The following is a 20299-nucleotide window of genomic DNA, read 5'->3' as shown; positions in this document are numbered from 1 at the left end:
GAGATAAAATTTTATTTATATACATTTATGTTAAATGGTTAATTTTTCATTCCTTCACTGTATTGATATATTCTGAATTGAGAAAATAACAGTTAGGTCAGATTTTTCATATTTCTTTCATCTTTACTGTAGATTCACAACTGTCAAAATATGACATAGCTTGCATTTTAAGTGCGGTTTCTTTGTATAACCATATTCTGAAATTTCCTGATGCAATTCAATGCTTTGTTTGTTTTAACCATCACAATGGAAGGCATTTCTGTTCAAAAGCATTTGGAATTCAGTTTAAGTCATGAAGCTCATTTCCAATCAACAAAGTTTTGGAGTATTAATAGTTAAAAGCATATACTTCAGCTATATTTTGTTAGTATAACAGGATATACTTGATTGCAATACTGTAGTTCAAGATGAGATTTCAGTACAAGTATTTTTGTTTTTGCAAACACAAGACTCCTAATGTTCACAAACCAGAAGAAGCAAAGGTTCATTTAATATGTCAATAATTGTAGAGCTTTGCAAATTACAAATATGTGACCCTTATTGTGCAGGGAAATCAAGGCTCACCTCCTTGTTTATATATTTGGCTGTTGTATTTGTAACATGGTGCCCTGAAAAGTATTCAGTCCCCAATCCTTTGTTCACATAAATGAGTACTAACCAGAGATTTTGATCAATTTAACTGAGAATTGTTATTTGTGAATTATGCTCCTCCCCCCCCCCACAGTAGAGACCAAAAAAGCAGACAATTGTAAAGCATGAAAAGCTAAAAATTCAAAAACTGAAATGTTAGCAGTTCAAAAGTAATCTTCCCCCTTTGCTCAGTAGTTAGTTGATCCACCTCTCATAGTCATTAGTCTTTTTGGGTAAGTCTCTACTAGCTTTCCACAATGAGATAGGTTAAGATTTGTCCATTCCTCCTTACTGTACCAGGTTAGTTGGGGAGCATTGGTAGACAGCAATAGCGAGGTCTTGCCAGAGAAGTTCTATCGGGTTAAGATCAAGACTTTGACTGGGCCACTCAAGGACATCAACTTTCTTCATCTGAAACCATTCCACAGCTACTCTGACAGTGTGCTTTGGATCAGTGTCCTGCTGAAAGACAAACTTCCTCCTCAGTTTTAAGCTTGCTGGCAAAGGATAGCACGTTTTTATCCAGGATCTTTCTGCATTTAGCAGCATTCATCTTCCCATTAATCATGATCAGATTTCCAGCCCTTGCAGCTGAAAAGCATCCCCATAACATAAAGCTACCTCCACAATACTTTACAGTAAGGATGGTATGACCTGGCTAATGCACAGTATTTGATTTATACCACACAGTTCCACTACATCTTGAGGCCAAAAAGTTCTACTTTACTCCATTACCACAGACCTTCTTCCACATATTTACAAAACGTCACTTAGAAGATAATGTAAAGTCTTTACAGGCAAGGACATGCTTTCTTTGTAGCCAGCATTTCTTTCTTGCCACTCTTCCAGAAATAACTTTATTTGTGCAAGCAGCTTAGAGATTGTGCAGCCATGAATTTCATCTCCATTTGCAGTCACTGATTTCTGAAGCTCACTGACTGTAGGCGTCACAGTAGCCTCTCTTACAAGTGCCAATCTTCTCCAGAGACTAAGCTTAGAGGGGTGGCCTGACCAAGCCAGTGTGGCTGTGGTTTCATTTTTTTTTACACTTTTTCAGCAATGGATTGCACTGAGCTCCAAGGAACGTTCAGTGCTTTTGAAATGGTCTTGTACCCTTCCCCCAAATTTGTGCTTCTCTATCATTTCCCTGGTTTATTTTGAATGCTCTTTCATCTTCATTTTGGTTTGGTCTGTTGAAAATCTACCATAGTGTTGTCCCTTACAGAGAGAGGGGTATTTATTCTTATAAATTCAATGGAAACAGGTGATCTAAATTTTTTACATCAACAAATCAGGTGAGTTGGTCAGGAAATATGCAGTATTGCACCCGAGGAAAGTTAGCAGAGTAATTATAAAGGAGTGGAATAATTCTTTCAGCCTCAATTTTGGTTTTTAAACTTTTAGTAAATTTTTGACAAGTTAAGGAATTCTTTTGATTTGACATGATGCATGTTTTGTAGATTAGATAGATAGATATACTTTATTGATCCCGAGGGAAATGGGGTTTCGTTACAGCCGCACCAACCAAGAATAGAGCATAAATATAGCAATACAAAAACCACAAACAATCAAACAACAAAACGCCAACTATGCCAGATGGAAAATAAGTCCAGGAGCAGTCTATTGGCTCAGGGTGTCTGACCCTCCACGGGAGGAGCTGCAAGTTTGATGGCCACGGGCAGGAACGAGTCTTGTATCTCGGTAGAATGTGGCCGAAGTCCAACAGTAAGAAGTTCAATATCCGGTCTACAAACACGTTCCTCGATCGTAATATGACCCGGATTGCACCATCTGTTGTTAACCAGAACAGTAAGCACCCAAATCCTTTACGCTTACCGCTCTCAGTGCACTTCCGGTCAGCTGGAACGGTCCCGGCAGCCGTCCATGGAGAAGTAATTCAAATCTTACTTAACATATTTTAAATTTAGAAAATGAGTCAGTAAAATGTGAAAATTGTGGGGGCTGAATAATTTTTCAAGGCATTGTATGTCTGTCTCCATTCCAATAATTCTTGTAAATAGGGGTGAAGGGCTGAAAATTCTGGCTGAAAAAAGAATAGTGGTTTAACTAAATTTGCATTTCCTCTTGAAATGAATATCCAAAAAATAAAAGAGCCAAAAACCTGCAAATATTGTGCCTGTAGCCAGCTGGTGGTGAAGTGGCATCAGCACCAGACTTTGAGGCCAATGGTCTTGGGTTTGAATCTGGCCAGCTCCTTGCTCCTTTCTCTCGTAAGAAAGTAGATAAATGCTATGAAAACAACTGATGCAAAGGAACAACAATTGTGACTGTGTAAATATATTGTAGTTGGAAAGGTTAATGAACTGAAAGAATAACTCATTTCAAAATTTGCTGCATTCAGCATGCAGTGGCTCAGAATCAAAGCTGCAATCATCGTTTCTCAGATAGCCTCTTGGGGCCAAGGTTGACTTGCTAGTTCTATTTTTGGGGTAACAATAGTGCATGACCTAGAGCCTCTGAAACAAGTGGAGAAGAAGCTGCTTAACTGATTGGGTTTGAGAGATACTGTGCTGAGCTTCCTTGTTCTAACAAATGAGATTGTCACCACATCCGGAATTCTCCTTTCCTACTTTGAATGGGCCAGGGATTCCCACAAATTAGAGGAGATACACTTAAGGCTTTGAGAACATCGGGAGTCTTTTCTTCCTTTTGCCAGCTAGTAATCTCTCAATGGGATGGAGCTCAGATTTCAGATTTGACGGCCTTCAGTAATCTGCTACTGGGCACACAAATGACATACCCCATAAGAGAAACGAATGATGTTATTCCTTATTCAGTCATTGGATTAACGATTTTGTGGAATTGGCCTTTTGTACTGAGGTACCTGCTGCAGGAAGTCCACCCTCAGAAGCAAACAGGGTAGAAATACCATGGCTGCTCTGCTGATCATGAACTTGAAGCCTGTTTGTTGAATTTCCATTCAAAATATCCCATAGCTCCCACTCAAAAACAGTAATAAGTAGGGTCAGAATTTTGTTGGGAGTGGAACAACAAACGAAAGCCTCAAAATAATTTTAGATAAATAATTTGGAATTGCTTTACGTTGAATAGCCCTGGAAGCTTTGCATTTGAAATTCAACCTGATGGAATTCACAAATCACTACTAAAAGTCCAAGACACTGAATCAACTTCAGTCAAAGAATTTGTGCAAATTGTAAACAAAGAAAATGAATGGCACTGAATGTAAAACTTGATAATTTTAAGAAGTGGTTGAATGTTGGAGAAAAAACTCAGTCCAATGGCTTTATTTGAAGAATTTGCAGCAGCATCTGCAGTTGCTTCCATCTCCAAATACAGTTGCTGGCCACTTGAGATTCACCTTCCAAAGCCATCTCTTAGGTGACCCTTCACCATGAACTCTCAGCTGTGATATAAGCCATCAGTGCTGATTGGGGGTGGGGGGGGGAAATAAATCATGTAGGAACACATCTCCACTTATAACTACTCTGTTCTTCAGATTTAATCAGAAACATACAGTTCTACATTACACAAAATCACAATGCATTCAGTTTTCCTTCTGTACTACGGGGGTCACCTGTACAAAGAATGTTCTACTTTCTAATAACTACAACTTAAGGCCCATTTGCACCAGGCTTTGTGTTAAATATAAATGGAGAAAAGGCTTTGCTGCGATTTGAAACACTTCTGTAGTTACTGCTGCCTTGCCTACTGTAGCTATAATTGAACTAAGCACCTTCTGTTGTGATTCAAGTTTCATTTCCTCATTTATTCCCACACAGAATGAGTGTGTAGGACTCATTTTGCTTATTCAGCAACAGGAATCACATCACAAGGTAAGAAGTTTAAATCTCAGAAAAAAAAGAAAATAAAATGAGATGCAAATATTAGTTTAATTTGGCTCCAAGCTGCACTAGGATTGAATAAGAGGTGGATCCATTAATTAGGAACAGTTTATATAAACATATAACAATTACAGCACAGAAACAGGCCATCTCGCCCCTTCCAGTCCGTGCCGAACTCTTACTCTCACCTAGTCCCATCGACCTGCACTCAGCCCATAACCCTCCATTCCTTTCCTGTCCATATATCTATCCAATTTAACTTCAAATGACAACATCGAACCTGCCTCAAACCACTCCTGCTGGAAGCTCGTTCCACACAGCTACCACTCTCAGTAAAGAAGTTCCCCTTCATGTTACCCCTAAACTTTTGCCCTTTATCTCTCAACTCATGTCCTCTTGTTTGAATCTCCCCCACTTTCAATGGAAAAAGCCTATCCACGTCAACTCTATCTATCCCCCTCATAATTTTAAATACCTCTATCAAGTCCCCCCTCAACCTTCTACGCTCCAAAGAATAAAGACCTAACTTGTTCAACCTTTCTCTGTAACTTAGGAGATGAAACCCAGGCAACATTTTAGTAAATCTCCTTTGTACTCTCTCAATTTTATTGACATCTTTCCTATAATTCAGTGACCAGAACTGTACACAATACTCCAAATTTGGCCTCACCAATGCCTTGTACAATTTCAACATTATATCCTAACTCCTATACTCAATGCTCTGATTAATAAAGGCCAGCATACCAAAAGCTTTCTTCACCACCCTATCCACATGAGATTCCACCTTCAGGGAACTATCCACCATTATTCCCAGATCCCTCTGTTCTACTGCATTCTTCAATGCCCTACCATTTACCATGTATGTCCTATTTTGATTAGTCCTACCAAAATGTAGCACCTCACATTTTTCAGCATTAAACTCCATCTGCCATCTTTCAGCCCACTCTTCTAACTGGCCTAAATCTCTCTGCAAGTTTTGAAAACCTACTTCATTATCCACAACGCCACCTATCTTAGTATCATCTGCATACTTACTAATCCAATTTACCACCCCATCATCCAGATTATTAATATCAGCCACAATAATACCCATACCAAAGAAAAGTACAGTGAACTGCCCAAATGACTATCGCCCAGTTGCTCTAACTCCTATCATCATGAAATGTTTTGAGAGACTCAGGCTGTCTTATATTAAGTCTGCCATACCTGCTGACATAATAAATACCAGTCTATGTTCCGTGCCTATTCTGGTATCTGTCCCCCACTTTTCCTTCGCTACATTGACGACTGCATTGGTGCTGCTTCCTGCACGCATGCAGAACTCGTTGACTTTATTAACTTTGCCTCCAACTTTCACCCTGCCCTCAAGTTTACCTGGTCCATTTCTGACACCTCCCTCCCCTTTCTAGATCTTTCTGTCTCTGTCTCTGGAGACAGCTTATCCACCGATGTCTACTATAAGCCTACTGACTCTCACAGCTATCTGGACTATTCCTCTTCTCACCCTGTCTCTTGCAAAAACGCCATCCCCTTCTCGCAATTCCTCCGTCTCCGCCGCATCTGCTCTCAGGATGAGGCTTTTCATTCTAGGACGAGGGAGATGTCTTCCTTTTTTAAAGAAAGGGGCTTCCCTTCCTCCACTATCAACTCTGCTCTTAAACGCATCTCCCCCATTTCACGTACATCTGCTCTCACTCCATTCTCCCGCCACCCCACTAGGAATAGGGTTCCCCTGGTCCTCACCTACCACCCCACCAGCCTCCGGGTCCAACATATTATCCTCCGTAACTTCCGCCACCTCCAACGGGATCCCACCACTAAGCACATCTTTCCCTCCCGCCCCCCCCCCCCACATTCCGCAGGGATCGCTCCCTACACAACTCCCATGTCCATTCGTCCCCCCCATCCCTCCCCACTGATCTCCCTCCTGGCACTTATCCGTGTAAGTGGAACAAGTGCTACACATGCCCTTGCCACTTCCTCCCTTACCACCATTCAGGGCCCCAAACAGTCCTTCCAGGTGAGGCAACACTTCACCTGTGAGTCGACTGGGGTGATATACTGCGTCCGGTGCTCCCGATGTGGCCTTTTATATATTGGCAAGACCCGACGCAGACTGGGAGACCGCTTTGCTGAACATCTACGCTCTGTCCGCCAGAGAAAGCAGGATCTCCCAGTGGCCACACATTTTAATTCCACATCCCATTCCCATTCTGACATGTCTATCCACGGCCTCCTCTACTGTAAAGATGAAGCCACACTCAGGTTGGAGGAACAACACCTTATATTCCGTCTGGGTAGCCTCCAACCTGATGGCATGAACATCGACTTCTCTAAATTCCGCTAAGGCCCCACCTCCCCCTCGTACCCCATCTGTTATTTATTTTTATGCACACATTCTTTCTCTCACTCTCCTTTTTCTCCCTCTGTCCCTCTGAATATACCTCTTGCCCATCCTCTGGTTCCCCCCCCTTGTCTTTCTTCCCAGACCTCCTGTCCCATGATCCTCTCGTGTGGCTCCATCCCTCCCCCTCCTGTCTTCTCCTACCATTTTGGATCTCCCCCTCCCCCTTCAACTTTCAAATCCCTTATTCACTCTTCCTTCAGTTAGTCCTGACGAAGGGTCTCAGCCTGAAACGTCGACTGCACCTCTTCCTACAGATGCTGCCTGGCCTGCTGCGTTCACCAGCAACTTTGATGTGTGTTGTTTGCTTTTAATAAATACCAGTTTGCGTATCGTGCAAACAGATCGACAGAGGATGCAGTCATCACAGCTCTCCACACAGCCCTTACAAACCTGGATCAGGATAACACCTATGTAAGAACGCTGTTTGTGGACTACAGCTCAGCTTTTAATACAGTCATCCCCTATAAACTGGTGCAGAAATTGAGCAACCTGGGCCTTGGCAGTTCACTGTGCTCATGGATACTAGATTTTCTGAGTAACAGACCCCAAAGTGTCAGGATGGGAGAACGCACATCATCCACTCTCATCCCGAACACCGGTACACCACAGGGTTGTGTTCTCAGCCCCATCCTCTATTCTCTTTTCACCCATGACTGCTCTACCATTCACTCCACCAACACCATTGTCAAATTTGCTGACGATACCACCCTAATAGGTATCATATCAGACTGTGATGAGCCTATAGGGAGGAGGTACAGCATTTGACAGAATGGTGTTGTCATAATAACCTGGACTTGAACATCACAAAAACCAAGGAGCTGATAGTAGACTTCAGGAAATCAAAGCACATCGAGCACTCTGCTCTGCACATATACGGGAAAGTGGTGGAGAGAGTAGAGAGTTTCAAGTTCCTCGGCGTCCACATCTCGGCTAACCTCACCTGGACTGCCCATATCTCTTATCAGGTGGGGAAGGCCCAATAGAGACTCTACTTCCTAAGGAAGCTAAAGCAGGCTCTCCTCCCTCATCACCTGCTGATCAACTTCTATCGGACAACTATAGAGAGCCTCCTGACGTATTGCTGTGCAGTGTGGTTTGCCAGCTGCACAGAACAGAACAGAACAGGAAGGACTTGCAGCAGGTGGTGAGGGTAGCAGAGCAGGTTATTGGCACAACATCACCCTCCCTCAGAGACATTTAAACTGGCAGACTTCAAAAGAAGGCTACTTGTATTTCAAAGGATCCTACTCATCCTGGACATCACCTGTTTTCCCCTCTACCTTCTGGGAAGAGATACAGAGCATAAAGGATGAAAACAAAGAGACTCCTTAACAACTTCTACCCACAAGCAGTGCAATGTATAACACCCCCTTCCCTTCTCCTGCCCCCCTCCTAAGACGGCGGCAGCTAAATGCATCACACTTCCAGGAATGGCAGGTGTGCAATAGTCCTAACCCCCCATCCATATATTATTAATTTTGGACTGCACTCCTGAGGTTTTAGAGTTTATTTTATGTATATATTCTTTGTCTTGCTGCAAAACGTTGAGCTGCTAAACTGTGTTTCATTGCTCCCCAACAATGACAATAAAGATATTCTAATTCTATTCTAATTCTAATTCTAATATATGACAAACAACATATCTAATCTATAAACTATGATCCTGTATATAGTTTATAATTCTATTCAAAGTGGAGTAGTGATAAATTTCTATGTCAACCAAATTTACACCACACACTCTAAATCTTTTCTATTACTTCAATCCCTAGCCCAGATTGTCTCATTTTCACTATGGATGTCCAGACTCTATATACCTCCATCCTGTATCAGAAGGGTCTTAAAGCTCTCTGCTTCTTTCTGGATAACAGACCTAACCAGTTCCCCACCAACCACCACTCTCCTCCAGCTGGTGAAACTGGTTCTCACCCTCAATAATTTCCCCTTTGGCTCCTCACACTTACTTCAAACCAAAGGAGTAGCCATGGGCACTCCCATGGCTTGCAGCTATACCTTCCTCTTTGTTGGCTACTTTAAACAACAGTCCATGTTCCAAACCTATACTGGTATTGCTCTCCACCTCTTTCTATGCTACATCGACATCTGCATTGGTGTTGCTTCCTTCACCCATGTTGAGCTTATTGACTTCATCAAATTTACCTCCAACTTCTACCCTGCCCTCAAATTTACTTGGTCCATTTCCAACACCTCCCTCCCCTTTCTCTGGAGACAGTCTATCTACTGATATCTTTTATAAACCCACTGATTCTCCCAACTATCTGGACTATACCTCTTCCCACCTTGTCGCTTGTAAAAATGCCATCCCCTTCACCCAGTTCCTCCGTTGCTTTGGCATCAATTCTCAGGATGAGGCTTTTCATTCCAGAACTGATGAGATGTCCTCCTTCTTCAAAGGGGTTTTCCTTCCTCCACCATCAATGCTGCCCTCACCCACATCTCTTCCACTTCACACACATCTGCCCCTCACCCAATCCTCCTGCCACCACACCAGGCATAGGGTTCCTCTTGTCCTCATCTAGCACCCAACTAGCCTCTACATCTAGCACAAAATGCTCTGCAACCTCTACCATCTCCAACAGGGATCTCACCAACTTGAGATCCTTGCATCAGCTGCAAAACTACATCTTCCTGACCACTAGTGATGCAGTGTTCCTACCTCATACCCATCCAAGTCTGCAACCTGGCCATGGCCGCAGACTCGCCTTGTACTCCCAATAGCTGGCTCACACTCAGGCTGGATGAGTAAACCAGGTGCCAAATTATCAGGATTTCTGAATGATCAGATGCTAGGTTAAAAATCAGTTTTATTGCATTTTGAAATTTACCAGGAACTTTTTGACACCATTTTTTAAAAAATGTTGAACTTTGACAAGAGCAGGCCATTTATCATGTCAAGTGTATTAACAGCATTCAAAGATTGGAAAAACAGCTATATTGTTTAATGTAAGGGAACAACACACAGATTAATATTTTAACTGTGGATCCTTTGAAACTTGCAAGCAAAACTTCTAATTTAAAAGCAATGAACAAAAAAGGTGGTGGGATTAAAAAAAAAAGAGAACAAATAAAAGTTTATAGTAAAATTAAAGTGTTAGCACGTTCTTTAATTTTTGACAGACACTGCATTTTTCCATAGTTCTATATATTTTGTCTTCTTTCAGGTAAGAATTGTTTGCTTGTACCTTAGACTACAAAACAAGTGGAAACTAAATCTCAGTACCAGATGTCAATGTACCGTTTAGTTAAAATATTGACATGGTCAATATTTTATCTTTGAGGCTACTAATAATATTTACTGTTATCACACAAAGAACAAGCACAGCAAAGCGTGAGATTTGGAGAGCAGAGCAAACAGAAACTGCACGATAATCAAATACATCTTTAAACATCTTTTACTAAAACAACTAATGGGTTCTCCTCTACAAAACAATTCAGTAATCTGAGAAAAAGAAAGTAATTCTTACATTACCACTTTGAAATATCACAATATTGAATGCCGTAAACTTACATTATATTAGCATTCTAATATATCCTTCAACCATGAAAATGGTGTCCACACACTACTTCACAAAAGGTGATCATAATCTTGATTGTATTTGCAAGTGGATTAAGCCACATGACAGGCAAATTCTTAAACTGACTTCAAATAAACTTGCACCTTTCAAACATTACTCAACTTTGTTTATGCCCCAGCTCATCTGCTGATGAAATCAACATTCACAAAAGAGATAAACATAAAAGGCATAGAGGTAGAAGTTCCTCCCCTTTTACAGACTATATTCTGAATGCTTTAAAATCAAATCAATGTTAAAAGGGAGGTACTATGCACCATGTGGAAATTTTGAGGACAGCTGGTGATCGTCATCAGAAGAGCTGGTCATCAACTGTAACAATCAAAAATATGGAGCAATGTCACCTACAAACAAACACAAAGGCTTTAAAATATGTGCTCTCCTCATATCCCAGTTGTACCAACAGCATTCACGTAAATACCCATTCATGCACCGAACCAGCAATATTTGCATACCACTTGGTGACTTTTTGTTAATCCTGATCATTCACAGACAAGCAGTCAAATCTAGTGGGAGGAATACGAACTGGGGAAAGAGGGTGAGGGTGTTGTTTGCGGGCTTAAGGCATCACCAAGGTGACAGCGATGATCTGCACTGATACAGGTGCAAATGAAGCTCCCCTCAAGGACACAGTAGAGGGAGCTATTAACCTCCATGCCAGGCACATATCTACTACTACTACGTCGACTCAGGCCTAAGGAGCCAACGTGGGGGACGTATCTAGGTTCCCTTATTGTTGTTTAATCCATTTTAAAAATTATTTCTGTCTATATGTAACTGCATGCACACTGACTACTTTCCCCAAAATAACCAGGTATACAGCACGATTTTGTTACTTATGAAGGAAGCCAATAAAGGGAAACATTCACAGTCAGTGGTCCCAGACCAACCATCAAGAGAATTGGAGCAGAAGTGGAGACCAGAGGAGGAAGGAAGAACACATTGTTTCATTACATTTGGCTTGGTTAAGCACATTAGCACTCACTTAACGCAGAGTAAACATTCCAGGATATGAGAACTAATTACATCAACTTAAAAAAAAAGGGGTCATTATACACTGTGCTTTCATCGGCAGAATGCCAACTATGCAATGAGAACTCAATGGCCACGCAAATGTGAAAAGCAGCTATGTCTAGTAAACTGGCAAGTTATAGCAGTATTGTTAAAATGTTTCCCCTTTTCACTGTGTTTACAGAATTTTGTATTCCTCCAAGACCAACTAGTGAGGCACTAGTAAATTGGCAATTCAAGGGAAGGTAAAAGGCATACTGCGTAGAGAGCCACAACAACCAGAAGTGGGCAGTATATCAGGCAGGTGAAGGGATGCTCACAGGAGGGGGTGTCTTCTGTGTTCTGAAATACTCAAATGAGAGCTATGTTTTACTGAAATTTTTACTGTAAGTTTTACTGAAAATGCTTCAGATATTTGGCTTGCTGCCCAGATTGTTATCTGAACACATTTGATGGGAAAGAAAATGGAGAAATCCATCTCCATTCTCTATTATTTTCTCTCTATTCTCTATTTCAAGAGATGGCATGAAGTCAGAGGAGAATCAATTCCTCCTCAGAAGATGGGACGCTCTATGCCAGGATCTTGTAAAATCAATTATATGATAAATGAACCACACTTCATTTTCCATGGAGTCCTAGGCAAGTCCAGTCACTACGCTGTTATGGACCTTATCTTTCTTATCCTAACACAGAGTTGCTCATCCAGAGCAGAGGTTGATAACCTGATAGAGAGAAAAAAATATTCATGGGAGCATCCAGTTGTTACACACAGCATGATCAGTTGTTTGTTTTGGGATCGGAGGCTGTATAAAAGCTTGAAAGCACATACCACAAGACTCAAGAATAGCTTCTACCCTGCTGTAGAGAGACTATCGAATGGTTCCCTGGTACATTAAAATGGATTCTTGACAGTCTACCTCAGTATGATCTTTACCTTATTGTCAATCTGCATTGCACTTTGCCTTTCTCTGTAGCTATTATGTTTCATTCTGCATTCTGTTATTGTTTTGCCTCATACGACCTCAATGCACTGTGTAATGAATTGAACAGTATGAATGAAATGCAAAACAAGTTTTTCACTGAACTTTGGTACAGGTGACAATAATAAACTTATTCCAATTATGACAATCTGCAATTTGGACCACAGTAAATCTGCATTTCTGTCGACCCATTCCACTGCGGAGTGCCCAAACATTCCCCAAGTGCTCACACGTTTAAGTTATCCACACAGTTAGCCATCCAAGACTCCTGCCAAGTCTCCAAAATCTAAAAATCTGTTTCAGAGAAAGAGCACAAGTATCAGCCATTGATGAATCACAATCAGATTTATTATCGCTGACTAGTGTGTTGTGTATCTATTATTTTAAAGGCAGCAGTATAATGCACAAATGGAAGAGTCTAATGATTCTCTTGGGAGCTCCACACAAAAAGTCACCTCCTCTGATACCCCTCTTTCTTTAACATATATACACAAAAAAAAGTAGAGGGAAAGGATGTCATGATATCATGTCACAGCACCAGTCCAATCAAATATTACTGATAGTCATTAAAATGAAAAAGGAAGCAAGGCATACAAGATATGAAGTATTTAACTAACAATGTATAGTTATAAAAATGTAAATTAATTATAATTAAATCTTTTGAATAAAAATGTCTTATTAGACATAATCTCACCTGCAAATTATTTTAACAAGGCTTAGAGAAGTTTGTAAAGAATTACTGCATTATGTACAGATTGTAAACATAAAACAGTCCAACACAGGAACAATGTCTACATTTTGGCCTATAATGTCTATGCTGACCATGGTACTATTTTCAAATAATCCCGCAATCCTCCCTTGACCACAATCAATGCGGATTGGAAATAACATCTCCTCACAGACAATCAACACTGGCACTCAAGGATGCATACTGAGCCTGCTGCTCTTTTTTCTCTATGGCTATGACTACATGCTTAGACACAGCAGAAATGCCATCTATAAATTTGCCAATAACACAACTGTTGTGGGCTGAATCTTAGATGGTGACAAGGTGTACAGGTAAGTGATAGATTGGCTGGTTGAGCCGTTGCAAAAACATCCTTGCATTTAACATCAACGAGATCAAGAAACTGTTTGTGGACTACAGGAAGGGAAAGTCAGGAAAACACACACCAGTCCTCATTGAGACATCAGCAGTGGAAAGGGTGAGCTGCTTCAAGTTCCTGTCTGTCATCTCTGAAGATCTATCCTAGGCCTAATATATTAATGCAATTCCAAAGGGGGCACACTAGTGGCTATATTTCATTAGGAGTTTGAGGAGAATTGGTCTGTCACCAAGGGCTAGCAAATTTCTACAGACGTACTGTGCAGATTGCACAGGTTGCATCACCATCTGCTCAGGAGGGGCCACTACACAGGATTGGAAAAAGCTGCAGAGGGTTATCAAGTCAGCTGGCTCTATCATGTGCACCAGCCTCCCCACCATCAAGGACACCTTTAAAAAGGCAGATCCATCATAAGGACCCCCGACCACCCAGGGCATGCCCTCGTCTCATTCCACTACTTACTTCACGCTTTATATGTATATTTTATAAATTACAACTTATAATATATCTTTATGTATTGCACTGTACTTTTGCTGCAAAACAACATTTATCAGTGATAGAAAACCTTATTTTAATTCTAATCAAATAATGTGTTTGTTTGAAATGGGCAATTTATATTTTTAAACAATATTCTGAAAATACCAGACTTAGCCAGAAGTACGCTGAAGCATTGTATCTGATTTTACCACAAAATGAAACATATTCTATATTCTTTCAAAGTAGACTTGCTGTTTCAGAACATAGAACAGTACAGCACAGGAACAGACCCTTTGGCCCACAATGATGTGCCTATCTAAATATCTGTTGCTTAAAAGTCCCTAACGTCGCTGCCTTTACCACTACCCAAGCAATGCACCCAGGGACCCAACACCTCGAAGAAAAAAAATTCTCCTCACATCTCCTTTGCAATTATCCCCTCTCAATTTAAATGCATGCCCTCAGGTATTAGACATTTCAACCTTGGAAAAATAGATTCTGTCCATCTACTCTATGCCCCTCAATCTTATAAACCGATTAGATCTCCCCTCAGCCTCCACCACTCCAGAGAAAACAAAACCAAGTTTGTCCAACCTCTCGTTATAGCACATACCCTCTAATCTAGACACCATACTGTTAAAACCCTTCTGCACTCTCTGCAAAACCTCGACAACCTTCTTATAATGAGGTGACCAGAACTTAATGCACTACTTCAGATATGGCCAAGAGGGTTTTATAAAGCTGCAACATAATTTCCTGACCTTTGAACTCAGTGCCTCCTTGACCACCCTATCAACCTGTGTAGCCACTTTCAGGGAATTATGAACGTGGACACCAAGATCCCTCTGCTAATCAGCACTGTTAAGGGTCTTGCCCATAACAGTGTACTGTCTCATTACATTTGCCCTACCAAGATGCAACACTTCACATCTGGCTGGGTTAAACTTCATCTGCCATTTTTCCACCAGCTGATCTTTATCCCACTGTATTCTTTGTCAGTCATCTACCCTATTCACAACACCAATCTTCATATCTTCTGTAAACTTAGTAACCCACCCATCTACATTTTCATCTAGGTCTTTTATATTCATCACAAGCAGCAGATATCCCTGTAGAGATCCCTGCAGAACACCACTAATCATCGACCTTCAGCTGGAACAAGCTCCTTCGACCATACCCTCTGTCTACCATGGGCAAGCCAGTTCTGAATCCAAATGGCCAATTCACCATGCACCTTAATCTTCTGGATAAGCCTTCTATGAGGGACCTTGTCAAACACCTTACTAAAATCCATGCAGACAACATCTACAGCTCTACCTTCATCAATCACTCGTCACCTTGTCAAAAGACTCAGTCAACTTAATAATACACGACTTGCTTGGCACAAAGCCATGCTGGCTCTCCCTAATTAGGCTCAAACTCTATCCCAAAAAATTCGCTCCAGTAACTTTCCTGCCACTGACTTGAGACTTAGCAGTCTATAGTTTCCAGAATTATCCTTGGTTCCCTTCTTGTTTTAAATTAAATGTTACCTGTTCTGGAGCGGTAACAGTACAATGTGTAACTAACGTGATTAGAAGAGAAAAGGAGAGCGCAGTGGCCAAATCAAACCAAAACCAAACATTTGTCACTGCCAGTGACCCTACAGATTTGTTACACTTTTATGACATGCCCTCAGCTTCAATAATGGCTCGAAAAATCAAGCATATGTATTTGATCCTTTATTTGCAATTAGCAAATGTGAAGTTTGAAGCAATGAAATTTAAGCGTACCCAACTGTAAGCTAAACGTAATTGAGCTGTCAGCAAAAGATAATGACATCCATTGGTCCCAAGCTATAAACTACCTAAAAGAAAGCATGAAGACACAACTTATTCCCTTTGCTTCTACCACTCTCCCACTCATGTGACTAGTTACCATAATAAACATGCAACACAGAATACAATGCAGATACAGAATAGATGTGTGGCTCCTACAGAGAGACTTGATAAAGCAAACAGCACATTTCTGGAATATAGCATTTTTGAACATTTCAAACACAGTCCCTAGATTTTTTTGAACCTGGTACTTCAGCAATTTAGTCCCGTTTTAAAGTGCTCAATTAAATCATCAAAACAATTCTATATAATACATTCAAGGGCATTAACACTTTGCTTAATATTTCAAAATAAGCCATAGCACATCCACAGCACATCTTTTTTGCCAGGCATGAAAAAATGTAATTCCCAATTATCTGAGATATTAGAGAATAAATTAAAACAAAGATAGCAAAATACCTGGAGAGAATTGAATACATACATGACTGTGTTGATACCAGAAAGTTGCTGAAAGAGTTGCATTCCACATCCAACTATGAGTGCTCTTTTGGTTGGTGGGTAGGATAACATCTTCTGCAGCACGGTACCACCTATTAAAGGAGAATTTATATCATTGATCTGCAAATACACAAACTAAACTTAACACAAATCCGCAATTGTGCCAAACTAAATGGGAAAAAGTGATATTTTAGATAATTTTCAAATACAAGTTATTACTGAAATGAGCCAATTTTCATGCATAGTAAATTTCAAGACATGTCATTCACAGGATAACGAGAAAAGAGATGGGATGAAGGACTAAAATACATAGTGTTTTGAGAACAGTAACAAGCAATTTGCTAGAAGAACTATCAGCTCAAGCAACATCTGTGGCAGGAAAGGAATTGTCCACAACCACAAGAAATTCTGCAGATGCCGGAAACCTTAAGCAACACACACAAAAAAATGGAGGAACTCAGCAAGGCAGGCAGCATCTATGGAGGACAATGAACAGTTAAGGTTTAGGGCCAAGACCAAAGGTGTGCTTTTGTGAGTGTTGCTAAGGAATTGTCCACATTTTAGGTCAAACTCTGTATTGACAATTTGTTTCCTCTTACAGATGTTGCTCAACCCACAGAGTTCCTCTTGCAGAATTCTTTTGTTCTTCCAGATTCCTGCATCTACATCCTTGTGCCTCCCATGTTTTGAACAGTTGGCAGAGACAGTGGGTGAACTTCCTTTTTCTGTTCCACAAGAGGCAAAGTACTGTTTCTAGGCAATATTCCTGTTAAATACCAGAGCATAAGTGATACTGTCATCACAAGAGTAATTGCTAAATGTGCCACTCTTCATTCTCCACACAACAGAATCACAAATGCTGCCAAAATCTGTCACTTCCAAAAGTTTGAAATTTATAAAAATTTACATTGCAGTACTAGCTTATAAGCTTTACTATCCTGACTAAATTATGATTCATAGTTCAGACCATGCAGTTCCTCTAGTTAGAAAATAATTCAAAGGATGACTGTAAATGAGGTACTAAATAAGACATATATTCTAATAATGACAAGAACATTTGAGGATTTCAACCCAAAACAGCAACTGTTTACTCTTTTCCATAGATGCTGCCTGGCCTGCTGAGATCCTCCAGCATTCTGTGTGTGGTGCAGATATTCTGATGTTGCTGTGTGGACCTAGATACAGTTTATTATTCAGCTATCATTCAGAAGATGTCTCCAATTACAATAACCTCAGGTAAAAAAATAATTTTTATATGGCAACAGATGCTGTCAAAAAATGATCTTGTTCAAAATACATGCCCATATGATAGAACATTTTCAGCTGACCTGAATTAAGCAGCAGCATGCTGATCTTTTTACAGAGACTATACATTTTAACTTTCACAGAAAAGGTACTGAGCCAGAGCTTGATGTAAGCAGTAAGGGGGTGATGTCCACACTGACCAATGACCATGGCATCAATACAAGTACACTCTCAGGGTCTGAGCAAAATTGTCCATCAAGTGGAAGACACTCCAATGACTGGACTCGTACCTCACAAAAGATAGTGGTTGTTTTTGGTATCATTGAGCCCAAAGACATCAATGCAGGTGTTCATTCCTTAGGATGACCCACAACTCCAAGAGCATTCAAATAAATCAGTACATTTCAGGACAAAACAGTTATTTGTCTGGCTTATCTGCCACCCAAAACATTTGTTCATTCCATTACTGTTGTACAATGACTGCAGTGTGTGCCTTCTACAAAACTGTATCACAGTTACTTGTTCACGAAATCCGATAATACCTTCCAAATCTATGACCTGTGCCACCAAGATGGACAAGGGCATGGAAGTCCTACCACCTACACATTCCCACATCATTTTGACTTTGAAGAGTATCACCATCTATGCTTTGAAATTTTCATTATATAATGCAAATTTTGGGTCAAGTTCGTCTGATCTCCGAATGCTGGTTTGAGAGTACCTGCTACCAGGCTCAAGGACAGCTTCTATCCTGTTGCTGTAAGGTTAGCGAATAGTTCCCTTGTACAACAAGATGAACACGACCGTACAATCTTCTTATGGCCTTGCATCTTGGCGTCAATATGTCTTTGTATCTGTAAAACCTTATTCTGCACTCTCTTATTGTTTTCCCTTGCACTATCTCACTGCAGTTTTGTGAACTAAATGGTTGACATGCAAACCAAAATTGATCACTGTATACGTGGCAATAACTAATTTCATTTTGGATAAGGAATCTTGGTTCCTTTCACTGACCTAGACAGTAGATAAATATGAAGCTGTTGTTTTAAAGATTACACAACTTATGCCCATAATATTTAAGCAAGCTTATTTCATTTTATCTGAATTAATAAAGCAAGAGCATTCCAATACCAGAAAACAACATTCTGCAAAGGGTGCACCAATAATAACTGGTCCCACAGAATAAAGTACACCAAGTATTCAGTTATTCTGTAAATGAACAGCACCTTCTGAGCAGCCTACTGATTGTGGAATGGTGAACACATATTTCACTCTCTCTCTCTCTCTCTGGCTATCCATCCCATAGGATGATAATGGTTCTTTTCAGTCAGTTAGTGGGGCTTAATATGTGTGTCCTAGAGTGGCAGTACAGGCCGATCCTTGATAGGAACTGCTTACCACATACTTGGCAGGTGAGGCCTGGAGGGGCAGCAGAGGCAGAAGCTCTGTTGTGGCGATCCTGTGCCTTCTTTCTGTTGCCTCGTTAAGCTTATTCTCAGCAGCGTCCACACCTTTTCTGATAGCGTCCCTCCAATGTGAGCAATCTTGAGCCAGATCCTCCCATGTTGATGGGACACTGTCAGCTTTCTTGAGGCTCCTGTACAGAACATCCTTGTACCGTAGTCGCTGACCTCCTCGTTTTCGGGTACCACTGGACAGTTGGCCATACAAGATGTCCTTGGGCAGTCTTCCGTCAGGCATTCTGACAACATGTCCTGCCCAGTGCAGTTGGGCTGACATCACCAAGGTTGAAATTACTGGCATTCCGGCTTGAGAGAGGACCTCAGTATTGGAGACCTTGTCTTGCCAGGTGATCTTCATCAGAGAACATAGGTGATGCTGCTACAGTTGGTCAAGCTGGCGTAAGTGTCTCTGATATGGGCACCATGTCTCACATCCATATAACAAGGTTGATATGACAACGGCCCTGTATACCTTGCACTTGGTGGCCAACCTGATGCTCTGTGACTAAACTTGATCTTTCAGCTGACCAAAAGCAAAGCAGCTTTTCTGGTTCTTGACTCAATCTCTACATCCAGAGAAGCTGAGGATGTTATTATGCTGCCCAGGTAGCAAAACTTGTTGACAGCATTAAGGCAAGTGTCATCAGTACGGACGGTTGGTTCTTTGTAGCTTGAGCCAGGAGCCGTTTGGAACAAAACTTCCGTCTTTTTCAGGCTGATTGTCAGTCTGAAGCTTTTGGCTGCACTGGCAAAGTGACTGGTGATCTCCTGTAAGTCTTCAAGAGAGTGGGCAACCAGTGCACAGTCATCAGCAAACTGTAGCTCATGTGTCACAATGTCCCTGACTTTTTTTTTGCTCTCAATCTTGTAAGGTTGAGGAGCCCGCCATCAGCCCTCGTTTGTAGGAAGACCCTTAACATCTGGTCTGATGTGGCATCCTGAAGAACAGCAGCCTAGTCCAAATAGAGTAGGAGACAGAACACAACCCTGCTTTACACCGTTGCTGATGGAAAATGGGTCTGACAACTCACCACACATGTTGATGTGGCCTTCCATGCCTTCGTGGAACTGACAGATGATGTTGGTTAGGCGTGGGGGGCAACCGAATTTTGGTAAGAGCTTCCACAGGCCATCTCTACCAAAAGTGTCAAACGCTTTGGTTAGAGCAACAAATGTGACATAGAGACTTCTCTGCTGCTCAACACATCTCTTTTGGAGCTGCACCAGTGAAAAGATCATGTCCACTGTACT

General features: G+C 41.1%; 1 protein-coding gene across 2 annotated transcripts in view; it reads right to left on the bottom strand.

Moving 5' to 3' along the window:
* LOC140186641 (proton myo-inositol cotransporter-like) overlaps positions 1-20299 on the bottom strand; it is a 184046-nt gene that overhangs the window by 101588 nt on the left and 62159 nt on the right. For both annotated transcript variants that reach the window (XM_072241035.1, XM_072241036.1), the window contains exon 4: positions 16324-16432. In XM_072241035.1, the coding sequence (XP_072097136.1) occupies positions 16324-16432 (109 nt within the window). The remainder of the gene's footprint in view (positions 1-16323; positions 16433-20299) is intronic.

The sequence above is a fragment of the Mobula birostris genome, chromosome 23 (genome assembly GCF_030028105.1).
Source record: "Mobula birostris isolate sMobBir1 chromosome 23, sMobBir1.hap1, whole genome shotgun sequence".
NCBI classification, from domain to species: domain Eukaryota; kingdom Metazoa; phylum Chordata; class Chondrichthyes; order Myliobatiformes; family Myliobatidae; genus Mobula; species Mobula birostris.
Note: the sequence above shows the minus strand (reverse complement) of the source record. Positions and strands in the feature narration are given on the sequence as shown.